Genomic DNA, 12,723 nt, shown 5'->3' on the forward strand with positions numbered 1-12,723 from the left:
AAATGGTTATTGTAATAATGTCTTTATCACATGGGACTCTAACTGAACAAAAGTTAACGTAAAAACAAAGAGAACGGTTAAAAGTCTTCTCCTGTTAATATCACTATCCTGTATGGACAGGTTCAAGTTCCTATAACACGTTGCCATTGTCAGGCATCGCGTTTTGCCAATCAGTGGAAGTCTGACAGCATTTGTCAGACAACAATCACAGCATTTAGTGAGTTTTTTCACTTTCAGAACACTATATATGGCTGCAACGCCCGATAGAGTCTCAAACAACGAAATTTTGCTATATTGCATATTCAGTATAGTAGGAATAATACATGAGTAAATTTGTGGGTGATTTGAGGATATACACAGTGCGAAATTTGGTATACAGGATGATTGAGCTGCCCCTACATATGGGTTTTATGCAACCCGCAACACCTTCAATTACCACATGCCAGATTTTCATATTCTCTCGCTCGCTACGGCCAAACTATTAGTCCTGCAAAAAAACTCTAAGTCCTACTTTTTTGTAGGAAATATATTGTAGTTATAACTTGTACTGTGATGTGTGTTTCCTAGAGGTCATAGTTTTCGAATTATTCAAGAAAAACTTACAAAAATGACCGTCAAACACACTTTTCTTGAATAATTAGAAAATAGTGGCCTACAGAGAAAATGTATCCCAGAACAAAGATATAACTACATTACGTTTCGTAAAAACGTGTTCTGTGCATTTTTTCGGTAGGACTAATAGTTTGCACGCAGTGAGAGAGAGAATATGAAAATCTCGCATGTGGCTTTTGAAGGCATTGCGAGTTGCATAAAACCCATAGATAGGGGCAGCTGAATCAACTTATACAGACTGCTGCCACTTAACGCAGCGACAATGAATCTAGCCCGGCTGGGCATCGAGTTGACCTGAACTTGGATGACAGATACTGGTATGTCATTCCGTGCTGGTTCGACTCTTTGTCACAAATTATCAGTCGTAGTAGCTGGCGAATGGTGTCATGCAAGTCTCTTGCTAACTCATGACCAAGATGCAGTCTTGTGTTGTTGTTGTTTTATGGAAAGATGAGGTTATGGAGACATCGAGGATCACGTACAGCATCCACCTTAACACGTCAGAAATGTAACGCCTGGTGTCCAAATTACCTGATATGTGAACCAGAGGTGATCTTGTATGACTAATGGCACCCTATAGAAACCGACAGGTGCCGGGTCCGCATTATGAGTCACGAATGCAATCTGGAAATGTTCATTCTCCTTGGAACCTTTACACACGGATACGCCCATCGCGATGTTGTATTCCGTACCCCCACACGTCTGAAAAGGTCACTTGGTGGCAGTGCTATGCCCAATCTCGTCGTTAGATGCTTCACTGTCAGCTCATTTTTCTGTTGCAGCGTTGAGTGAAACGGCAAGAACTGCCGCAATACTGACAGCGCTTGATGCTCCAGAGGTCATTGTACTGTCCGTGCTGATACTTTTCTTGCTGCAGACAAGCCCCTTTCCGACACAAGGAACGTGACGCAGCTGTAAGACCCTGCACGGTCGAACGAATAACGTCTGTCTTCTCGGAGAAAGAAGCGTGAAGTATTGAGTTTTCGCATGGCATCGATTATGGGCCTGCTGAATGAATAACTGCGCATGACGACGTGTGATTCCGACCAATGTGGAGAGGAACATCGTGGAACAATAATCTCGACAGGCCACGATCCCGCAGCTGCCGAATTATGATACGTGCTGATACACTTTCTCATTCTTAAACGAGGTATGACACGAATTTCTCACAAACAGCCAACATTCGAATGCGAATTCTGAATGACAAACCCGCTGTATAACACTTCCTTACAAACAGAAAGCAGATGGCGTTATTCCTACCTACATTTGCAGCTGCAATGAAATGTTAATCAATTGCATATCCAAGCATGTAGCACGTTTCATACGGTTTATTTGTAAATACTGAGTGCCTCTCCTATGGGTCGGCAAGTGCACTTTTTCTGGTGTTTCGGAAGATATTTTCAATTTAGTTTTCGCCGTGTGCAGCTGGACTTAGCTCAAACAAACACTGCTCATCATGTTTTTCATGCGACGCCCAGCGTTGATGGAAAGAGACTGTTTGTTCCCCATTACAAAGAAAATTATTTTTAAATGGGAAGTGTACATGCTCGTTTTATCGAGTGGTATAGTGCGTTATTTGTTTTATCGATATGTAGTAACAGGAAAAATAAAACACGAAGAACAGTCAGTACTGCAGCAGCTACTGAGCAGCACTTCTGCATGGCGGTAGCAGACAGTGTGGGCCAGGGCAGTGCTGACGTTACTGGAGTACTTGTTCTTCTTTGCGTTTTACTGTCCCTGTTAATGCACATAGAGAAAAGAATATCGCACTACATTAACTTGGAACCGCTCAGTCGAATGGGCACGTAAAATTTCTCTTTAAAAACGATTTTGCTTGTAATTCGATACAGACCGACGCTTGTCATCGATGCTGGGCGTCGCATGAAAACCGTGATGTGCAGTATTTGTTTTGGGCTGATTACAGCTACATGTTGCAAAAACGAAATTGCAAATGTCTGCCGAAACACCAGAGGAAATGAGACTGGTGACTCTTAAGAGAGATACCTTTTATTCATACGGTGAGTTAAGGGTATGAGTTCAGATATTGTTATCACTGTTACCCCAATATACACCCACATCAATGTGTTGGTTGTTTTTTCTCTGCATCTGACAGTCTTTCCGCAAATCTGTCACATCATTTACTATTTGATGTTTTCTGCATGGTCGTAATTGCACCACTAAGTGGATTACGCCTGTCAGTATAGAATAACCATTTTGCGTCCCTGCGTCCACACTTCAACCCCTGACCTGTCGTCCAGGGGAAAATAAGCATCAATGGCTTGCTCTTGCCACATGCACTTGGAGTTACTAATCAGCATAAAAACGTACTACTCGTAATAGACATAATTATTAGTCTGCAAATGAGGTTAAAGTACTGAGGGAATGTTGTTCAGCATACTGTCCTTTGTCACTTTGCCCAACGTAATGCAGCAAACAGATATGGCATGGACTCAACAATCCGCTGAAAGCCCAAGCAGAAATATTAAGCTATGTTGCCTCTAAACCGTCCATACTTACCAAAGCGTTGCCGGTGCAGGATTTTGTGCAGGAACTGACCTCTCGATTATGTCCCATAAATGTTCGAAGGGGATTCACGATCGGCGATCTGGGTGGCCAAACCATTCGCCCGAAATGTCCACAATGTTCTGACATGGCACGTTGTCATCTAAAAACAATCATCGTCGTTTGGGAACAAGAAGTCCATGAATGGCTGCAAATGTTCTCCAAGTAGTCTAACATAATCATTTCCAGTGAATTATCGATTCAGTTGGACCAGAGGACCACGTAAACACAGCCAAAACCGTCATGGGGCCACCACCAGCTTGCACACTGCCTTATTGAAAACTTGGGTCCATGGCTTCGGGTGGTCTGCAGCACTCTAGAACCCTACCATCAGCTCTCACCAACTGAAATCGGGACTCTTCTGAACAGGCCACGGTTTTCCAGTCGTCTACGGTCCAACGGATATGGTCAAGAGCCCAGGAGAAGCGCTGCATGCAATGTCGTGTAGTTAGCAATGGCACTCGCGTCGGTCGTCTGCTGCCATAGCCCACTAAGGCCAAATTTCGCCGCACTGTCCTAACGGATAAGTTTGTCGTATGTTCTACGTTGATTTCTGCGGTTATTTCACGCAATGTTGCTTGTCTGTTAGCAGTGACAACTCTACACAAAAGCCGCTGCTCTCGGTCGGTAAGTGATAGCCGTCGGCCACTGAGCCATTCCTGGTGAGAGGTAATGCCTGAAATTTGATAGTCTCGGCATCCTCTTGACACTGTGGATCTTGGAGTATTGACTTCCCTAACGATTTTCGAAATAGAAATTCCCATGCATCTCGCTCCAACTACCATTCCGCGTTCAAAGTCTACAAATTCCCATCGTGCGGCCATAATCACGCCGAAAAGCTTTTCACATGAAAAAAATGAGTACAAATGTCAGCTCCGCCAATGCACTGCCCTTTTATACATTGTGTACGCGACTTTACCGCCATCTTTAAACGAGGGTTGGAACTTTAATAGTGGCAACTATTTATTTACAGCTCTTACAAAATAGATACTTGTTTGAAATTTTTACTAATCTTCAAAGTAGTAACCAGCATTGTGTATAACCCGTTGCCAGCGATGTGGAAGTCGTAGGCTACTCTTAGCGGTGCCAGTTGTGTTGACAGTTCGAGCGACGCGGTCTATTGCCCAACGAATTTGTAGCAGTTCTGAAGCGAATGCCGTGAAGTGTTTCCTTCAGTTTAGAAATCGAGTTGTGAACTCACGAACGCTTAAGTCAGGGGAGTGCAGTAGGTGGTATAGCAATTAGCAGCCGCATCAGTCAAACAAATCACAAACAGCTTGCACTGTACGTGCTTGAGAATTGTCCTGCAAAATGGTGGTCAGGTCCTGCAGGAAGTGTCATCACCTACTGAACTCCCCTTACTTAAGACCTCGTGAGTTCAACTCGATTTCTAAACTGAGCCGGCCACGGTGGTCTCGCGGTTCTAGGCGCGCAGTCCGGAACCGTGCGACTGCTACGGTCGCAGGTTCGCATCCTGCCTCGGGCATGGATGTGTGTGATGTCCTTAGGTTAATTAGGTTTAAGTAGTTCTAAGTTCTAGGGGACTGATGACCGCAGCAGTTGAGTCCCATAGTGCTCAGAGCCATTTGAACCATTTTTTTTTTCTAAACTGAAGGAAACACTTCACGGCATTCACTTTAGAACTGCTACAAATTCGTCGGGCAATAGACCACGCCGCTCGAACTGACAACACAAAGCACTGCTAAGAGTATCCTAAGACTTCCACATCGCTGGCAACGCGTTCTACACAATGCTTGTGACTACTTTGAACGTCAGTAAAACTTCGAAACACGTATCTATTTTGTGCGAGATTTAAATAAATAGTTGCCACTATTAAAGTTCCAACCCTCGTGTGTGTATGTCGCTGTTCCATATACAGGGTTAATCACCTAAAACTTGCACAGCTAATATTGCTGAAATGGAAATTGCTATTGATGTGCGGTTTTCATAGAACGGATTGGTAGTCAGGAGCTCGTACTGCTAGCCAATAAACAGATCTTAGTAATACTTACAAAATGTACATTTTGTGCAAAAATACACTTCTTTAAATAGAACAATACCTATTGACATTAACAAACTAAATGTAGCGTAAACTAGAATGTCAATGGTGTTTGTTGTAGGATTCTAGTGCGAGTCGTTTGCGATACATCGTACCATACAAAGTTTCCACACCAACACTTGTTTGTGCCATTCAACCTTAGTTGCTAGGTACGACGTTTTTATGTTTGTTTACAGTGTGTTTTGCCTGTTCCCTGAGTGCACTGCGACTTGCTAGCCAGTGCGTGGCAGTTCAAGCAGTAGGTCGTGAGTAGGCGATTGGATTTACCAATCCAGGAAAAGCCGACGCTTTCATGTTGCATGGACTGTGTAGGATGAATGCAGTTCGTCCCTGTATGGTGTATGCGGCAAATATCCCAGCAGACGTCAACCCCTTGAACAAGTTACGTAGAAGTGTTAGCGTAACACCTAGATAACGTAACAGAAAGGAATAAGTGACGACAGAAGAGGGAAAAATTAATGTTCTTACTGTTGCTGGAGTTGATCCGGACGCTAACTCTCGCGTAATCACACGAGGAAGTGGCTTGAGTCAGGCAAGTGTCCTCTGCATTCTCCATCGACATATGTTCCATCCCTATCATATCTCTCACCACCAAGAGCTGCATGGAAATGATTATGAGACCCGTTTTAACTCCTGTACTTCTTTAAGACAGGATAATCCAAAAAAATGGTTCAAATGGCTCTGAGCACTATGGGACTCAACATCTTAGGTCATAAGTCCCCTAGAACTTAGAACTACTTAAACCTAACTAACCTAAGGACATCACACACACCCATGCCCGAGGCAGGATTCGAACCAGCGACCGTAGCAACCCCGCGGTTCCAGACTGCAGCGCCAGAACCGCACGGCCACCGCGACCCGCAGGATAATCCATATGTATCATGTTTCTTGTTTAGTGATAAAGCCACATTTACCAATCATGGTCAGGTAAACCGCCGAAACATACCTTATTGGTTTGTTGACAATCCCCACTAGCTTCCTCACGTGGAACGTCAGCGCCCATGCAGTGTAAACATGTGGTGCGGGATAGTAAACCATCAGCTCATAGGCCGGTTTTTCATCTATGGAACACTGAATACACACAAGTATCGCAGCCTCCTAACAGACCATCTTCCACGGATGTTAGACGTTCCTCTGCATACTAGGAGGAACGTATGGTACCAACATGATGGCTGCCCTTCACGAATTGTTTCCAAATCGTTGGATTGGACGCAGAGGACCTGTACCTTGTTCGGTGTGTACCCTGGGTTTGAGTCTTGTAGTTTTTTTTTTCTGTGGACAAAGCTGACATACGGTGTCTACATCTACATGGTTACTCCGCAATTCACACTTAAGTGCCTGGTAGAGGGTTCATCGAACCATTTTCATACTACTTCTTTACCATTCGACTCTCGAATGGCAAGTGGGAAAAAGGAACACCTAAATCTTTCCGTTCGTGCTCTGATTCCTCTTATTTTATTATGATGATCATTTCTCCCTATGTAGGGGGGTGTCAAAAAATATTTTTGCATTCGGAAGAGAAAGTTGGTGACTGAAATTTCGTAAATTGATCTCGCCGCAAAGAAAACCGCCTTTGTTTCAGTTACTCCCACCCTAACTCGCGTATCATATCAGTGACACACTCACCCCTACTGCTAGATAACACGAAACGAGCTGCCCTTCTTTGCACTTTTTCGAGGTCCTCCGTCAATCCTACGTGGCAAGGATCCCACACTGCCCAGCAGTATTCCAGCAGATGACGGACAAGTGTAATGTAGGCTGTCTCTTTAGTGGGTTTGTCGCATCTTCTAAGTGTTCTGCCAAGAAACTGCAGTCTTTGTTTCGCCTTCCTCAAAATATTATCTACGTGGTCATTCCAATTTAAGTTGCTCGTAATAGTAATTCCTAGGTATTTAGTCGAATTGACAGCCCTTAGATTTGTGCGATGTATTGAATACCCAAAATTTATCGGATTTCTTTTAGTACCCATGTGGATGACCTCGCACTTTTCTTTGTTTAGTGCCAATTGCTACTTTTCACACCATACAGAAATTCTCTCTAGATCATTTTGTAATTTGAATTGATTGTCTGATGATTTTACTAGACGGTAAATTACAGCGTCATCTACAAACAATCCAAGAGGGCTGCTGAAATTATCATCTAGACCATTTATGTAAATTAGGAACAGCAGAGGGCCTATGACACTACCTTGTGGAACGCCAGATATCACTTCTGTTCGACTCGATGATTTACCGCCTATCACTACGAAATGTGACTGCTCTGAGACAAAATCACGAATCCCATATGCACGCAATTTGATTAATAGTCACTTGTGAGGAACGGTATCAAAAGCCTAAAAGACATGCCAACTACACCCGATGATACGTAACGACATATTACTGCAACCTGGTAGGACATTTCCGCTGAAATGCTAGTACGCGTGCAGCAGTCGTTACATACCAGACTGAAAGTGTGTATTGCAGCTACCAGTGGTAATTTTGAATACAACCTGTAATGACCAGAGTCCATATAACCAGCGTATGGTCTTGCGTTGTTCTTTAGGCTGTGCTACCACAGGTATTGTACAACTGTCGGTGTGGGAAGTTTTCAAAATATATCTCGTAAACGACTCTCACTAGAATCCTGCAACAAACACCACTGACATTCTAATTTACTCTATTTTTATTTTGCTAATGTCAAAAGGCATTGTTCCACTTAAAACGTGTATGTTTGCACAAAAAGTACACTTTCTAAGTATTATTAGAATTAACTGTTTGGCTAACAATACAAGCACCTGACTATCAATCCACTCTCTGAAAACTGCACATCAATATCACTTTCAGTTTCCGCTATATTTGCGGCGCAACTTTTAGGTGATTCACCCTCTATTGTGCTCAGTAACTGTGGGCAAGCTAGAATTTCTGGATAAAGCATTTGTTTTCCTCTTTATAAGATTGATCGCGCGCGCGCGAGAGAGAGAGAGAGAGAGAGAGAGAGAGAGAGAGAGAGAGAGAGAGAGAGACAGAGAGAGACAAAGGAAACGTTCTCAACGGAAGAGACGCTACCTATTGTGGGTAAAGGGGAAATAACAAGTTGACAAGCTGTGAACAAGGAAAGTAAATTTTATTCTAGAAACGATGATACACACAATTCTGAAGCAGTTTGCTCGATAGGATTGTAAGAAATCAGAATGTTGTTTTCCATTGAAAATTAGGATAATGTAATTAACTCGAATTACTACACTGTGACTTATATGATATAGAATGAAACAAAGCGTTTATGAGAGGAACGGTCTAGGAGTAAAAGCACTGCGAAGGGACCAAACTACAAAGATATAAACTAAAAAATAACGCGCCACGGAAGAAAACCCGAATGAAAGGGGCGCAGTGGGAAAACACTGGACTCGTATTCGGGAGGACGATGGTTCAAATCCCCGTCCGGCCATCTAGATTTTGGTTTCCCTAAATCGCTTCAGACATAGGGCGAGAAGGTTCCTTTCAATAGTAGATGGCCGTTTCCCTTGCTTATTCTTCCCTAACCGGAGTTCGCAGTCCGGCCCTGATGACATAGCCGTCGATGGGACGTGAAACAGTAATCTTCATACGAATGAAAGGGAAATGACACTTTTTTGTCACTTATGGAATATCACTGGCAATGAGCTGAAGACAGTGAGGCATGTATGTGAACTTACTGTTGCTCTCCATGAAGGCAGTGGGCTGGTACGTGAAGCCGGAGTCCTCCAGCGGCGGGCCGCAGCTGGCATGCTCTCCCGGCTGCTGCAGGTTAATGATCGACTTGATGCCCAGGCTGTGGATATACCAAAAAGGAAGGTTAATGGCGTGTTCACGAATTTATACAGCCTTTCACTATACGTTGCTAAAAAGCGAAGTGCTCCCTCTTCATGTGCGCTAATAACACTAAGGTTCCTATCGAGATTAATTGCTTTCAGAAGCTACTAAACGTTAGAAGTAAAGCCGTTCAGCAGTTCCATTCATATTTGCGATACTTGATTTGGCAAGCATTTGCAGCTTTTTAAAGTCGATGTCTATCACAATTTTTATTTCTCTTTAAACAAAATAATTTAAAAATACACATCTTTAATAACTAAAATACTGAATTTTCTTGATAATACAGTAAAAATTTATATACATCACTGAGAGGCTTATTTTTAAAATTTCCCAACTGTAAAATGAAAGACAAGTGAAGAAACACACTACGGCCTCCCGAATACATCTAGTGTAATGGGCATGACGCTAACAGTAGAGATATTAAGGTCTATGAAGAGGAATCCGACAGTCGTTCTCCTTCCTAAACCATGTGCGAAGAGAATAGGAGTCAATAATGCTGAAAGAATGTATACCCTTCGCCACACCTTGTACGATGGCTTGCGGAGTACAGATGTAGCTATAGACATGACATACCATTCAATAAAAGGTACATAGAAGTCCGTAATATCGGTCATTAAAAATTTCAGTAATAAAATGTATGGATCAAATGTGCTGCGTCGTGGAAAAAATATGCTGTAAGACAGTGAACAAAGCAATTAAATTATTTTAGTGCTGAAATATATATAAAAATTATAATTTTATATTTTTAGGATCTATTAGAATGTCCACGTTTCTGTACTCTCTGCAACAAAGGAACCAATCTTACTTTCTATTAGGACAGAGCCTACTAAATATACTTCACGGGAAACAATCGGAATTACTTCAGTAAATAAAGTTTTGGTCCAAATTAGCAAATGGTTAAACGAATCCTAGACAACATGTCAAAAAGAAACATCATCTTTAATCGCATTCTCGTTTCTGATTTAATTTGTCTCGGAAGGTAATACCCAAAATAATTTGGCTTTTTATTTATTCAAAATTCTGATTGATTTACGAAGCACATCAAAACCTACAGCAAAATCATGTGCATAGACCGGTATTCGTATTTTATAAGCGTACCACTTATTAAGATGTTTACGTATTACTGCAACAGTTCCTATACGAACCAAATTTATTACTAACAAAACTGCATGCGAAGCAACATTAATATGCTGGTGGAAATTCATGCAACTGTGAATTTAAGTAAACTTACTTATGACAACTATGGAGAGTAGAAGTGCGCCAAGTGAGAATATGGTGAGCGCTATATCTGGTAATCATAGCTAACACTTGGTTCGAGAATCATAAAAGAAGGCTGTATACATGGAAGAAGCCTGGAGATACAGACAGGTTTCAGATAGATTATATAATGGTAAGACAGAGAATTAGGACATTTCCAGGGGCAGATGTGGACTCTGACCAAAATCTATTGGTTATGACCTGTAGATTAAAACTGAAGAAACTGCAAAAAGGTGGGAATTTAATGAGATGGGACCTGGATAAAGTAAAAGAACCAGAGGTTGTACAGAGTTTCAGGGAGAGCATAAGGGAGCAATTGACAAGGATGGGGGAAAGAAATACAGTAGAAGAAGAATGGGTAGCTTTGAGGGATGAAGTAATGAAGGCAGCAGAGGATCAAGTAGGTAAAAAGACGAGGGCTAGTAGAAATCCTTGGGTAACAGAAGAAATATGGAATTTAATTGATGAAAGGAGAAAATATAAAAATGCAGTAAATGAAGCAGGTAAAAAGGAATACAGATGTCTCAAAAATGAGATCGACAGGAAGTGCAAAATGGCTAAGCAGGAATGGCTGGAGGACAAATGTAAGGATGTAGAGGCTTATCTCATTAGGGGTAAGATAGATACTGCCTACAGGAAAATTAAGAGACCTTTGGAGATAAGAGAACCACTTGTATGAACATCAAGAGCTCAGATGGAAACCCAGTTCTAAGCAAAGAAGGGAAAGCTGAAAGGTGGAAGGAGTATATAGAGGGTCTATACAAGGGCGATGTACTTAAGGACAATATTATCGAAATGGAAGAGGATGTAGATGAAGATGAAATGGGAGATATAATACTGCGTGAAGAGTTTGACAGAGCACTGAAAGACCTGAGTCGAAACAAGGCCACCGGAGCAGACAACATTCCATTGGAACTACTGACGGCCTTGGGAGAGCCAGTCCCGACAAAACCCTACCATCTGGTGAGCAAGATTTATGAGACAGGCGAAATACCCTCAGACTAGAAGAAGAAGATAATAATTCCAATCCCAAAGAAAGCAGGTGTTGACAGATGTGAAAATTACCGAACTATCAGTTTAATAAGTCACAACTCCAAAATACTAGCGCGAATTCTTTACAGACGAATGGAAAAACTAGTAGAAGCCGACCTCGGAGAAGATCACTTTGTATTCCGTAGAAATGTTGGAACACGTGAGGCAATACTAACCCTACGACTTATCTTAGAAGCTAGATTAAGGAAGGGCAAACCTACGTTTCTAGCTTTTGTAGACTTAGAGAAAGCTTTTGACAATGTTGACTGGAATACTCTCTTTCCAATTCTGAAGGTGGCAGGGGTAAAATACAGGGAGCGAAAGGCTATTTACAATTTGTACAGAAACCAGATGGCAGTTATTAGAGTCGAGGGACATGAACGGGTGGCAGTGGTTGGGAAGGGAGTGAGGCAGGGTTGTAGTCTCTCCCCGATGTTATTCAATCTGTATATTGAGCAAGCAGTGAAGGAAACAAAAGAAAAATTCGGAGTAGGTATTAAAATCCATGGAGAAGAAATAAAAACTTTGAGGTTCGCCGATGACATCGTAATTCTGTCAGAGACAGCAAAGGACTTGGAAGAGCAGTTGAACGGAATGGACAGTGTCTTGAAAAGAGGATATAAGATGAACATCAACAAAAGCAAAACGAGGATAATGGAATGTAGTCGAATTTAGTCGGGTGATACTGAGAGAATTAGTTTAGGAAATGAGACACTTAAAGTATTAAAGGAGTTTTGCTATTTGGGGAGCAAAATAACTGATGATGGTCGAAGTAGAGAGGATATAAAATGTAGACTGGCAATGGCAAGGAAAGCGTTTCTGAAGAAGAGAAATTTGTTAACATTGAGTATAGATTTAAGTGTCAAGAAGTCATTTCTGAAAGTATTTGTATGGAGTGTAGTCGTGTATGGAAGTGAGTCATGGACGATAAATAGTTTAGACAAGAAGAGAATAGAAGCTTTCGAAATGTGGTGCTACAGAAGAATGTTGAAGATTGGATGGGTAGATCACATAACTAATGAGGAAGTATTGAATAGGATTGGACAGAAGAGAAGTTTGTGGCACTACTTGACCAGAAGAAGGGATCGGTTGGTAGGACATGTTTTGAGGCATCAAGGAATCACCAATTTAGTATTGGAGGGCAGCGTGGAGGGTAAAAATCGTAGAGGGAGATCAAGAGATGACTACACTAAGCAGATTCAGAAGGATGTAGATTGCAGTAGGTACTGGGAGATGAATAAGCTTGAACAGGATAGAGTAGCATGGAGAGCTGCATCAAACCAGTCTCAGGGCTGAAGACCACAACAACAACAATATTTGGTAAAATGGCTCTGAGTACTATGGGACTTAACATCTTAGGTCATCAGTCCCCTA

The 12,723-nt window shown here is 42.0% G+C and overlaps 1 protein-coding gene across 1 annotated transcript in view; it reads right to left on the bottom strand.

The window, feature by feature from the left end:
- LOC126299343 (protein tyrosine phosphatase domain-containing protein 1-like) overlaps window positions 1-12,723 on the bottom strand; it is a 584,390-nt gene that overhangs the window by 306,592 nt on the left and 265,075 nt on the right. Inside the window, exon 4 of the mRNA XM_049991191.1 lies at window positions 8,904-9,019. Coding sequence (XP_049847148.1) covers window positions 8,904-9,019 — 116 coding nt within the window. The remainder of the gene's footprint in view (window positions 1-8,903; window positions 9,020-12,723) is intronic.

Source organism: Schistocerca gregaria, chromosome X, assembly GCF_023897955.1.
Source record: "Schistocerca gregaria isolate iqSchGreg1 chromosome X, iqSchGreg1.2, whole genome shotgun sequence".
In the NCBI taxonomy this organism is placed as follows: Eukaryota; Metazoa; Arthropoda; class Insecta; order Orthoptera; family Acrididae; genus Schistocerca; species Schistocerca gregaria.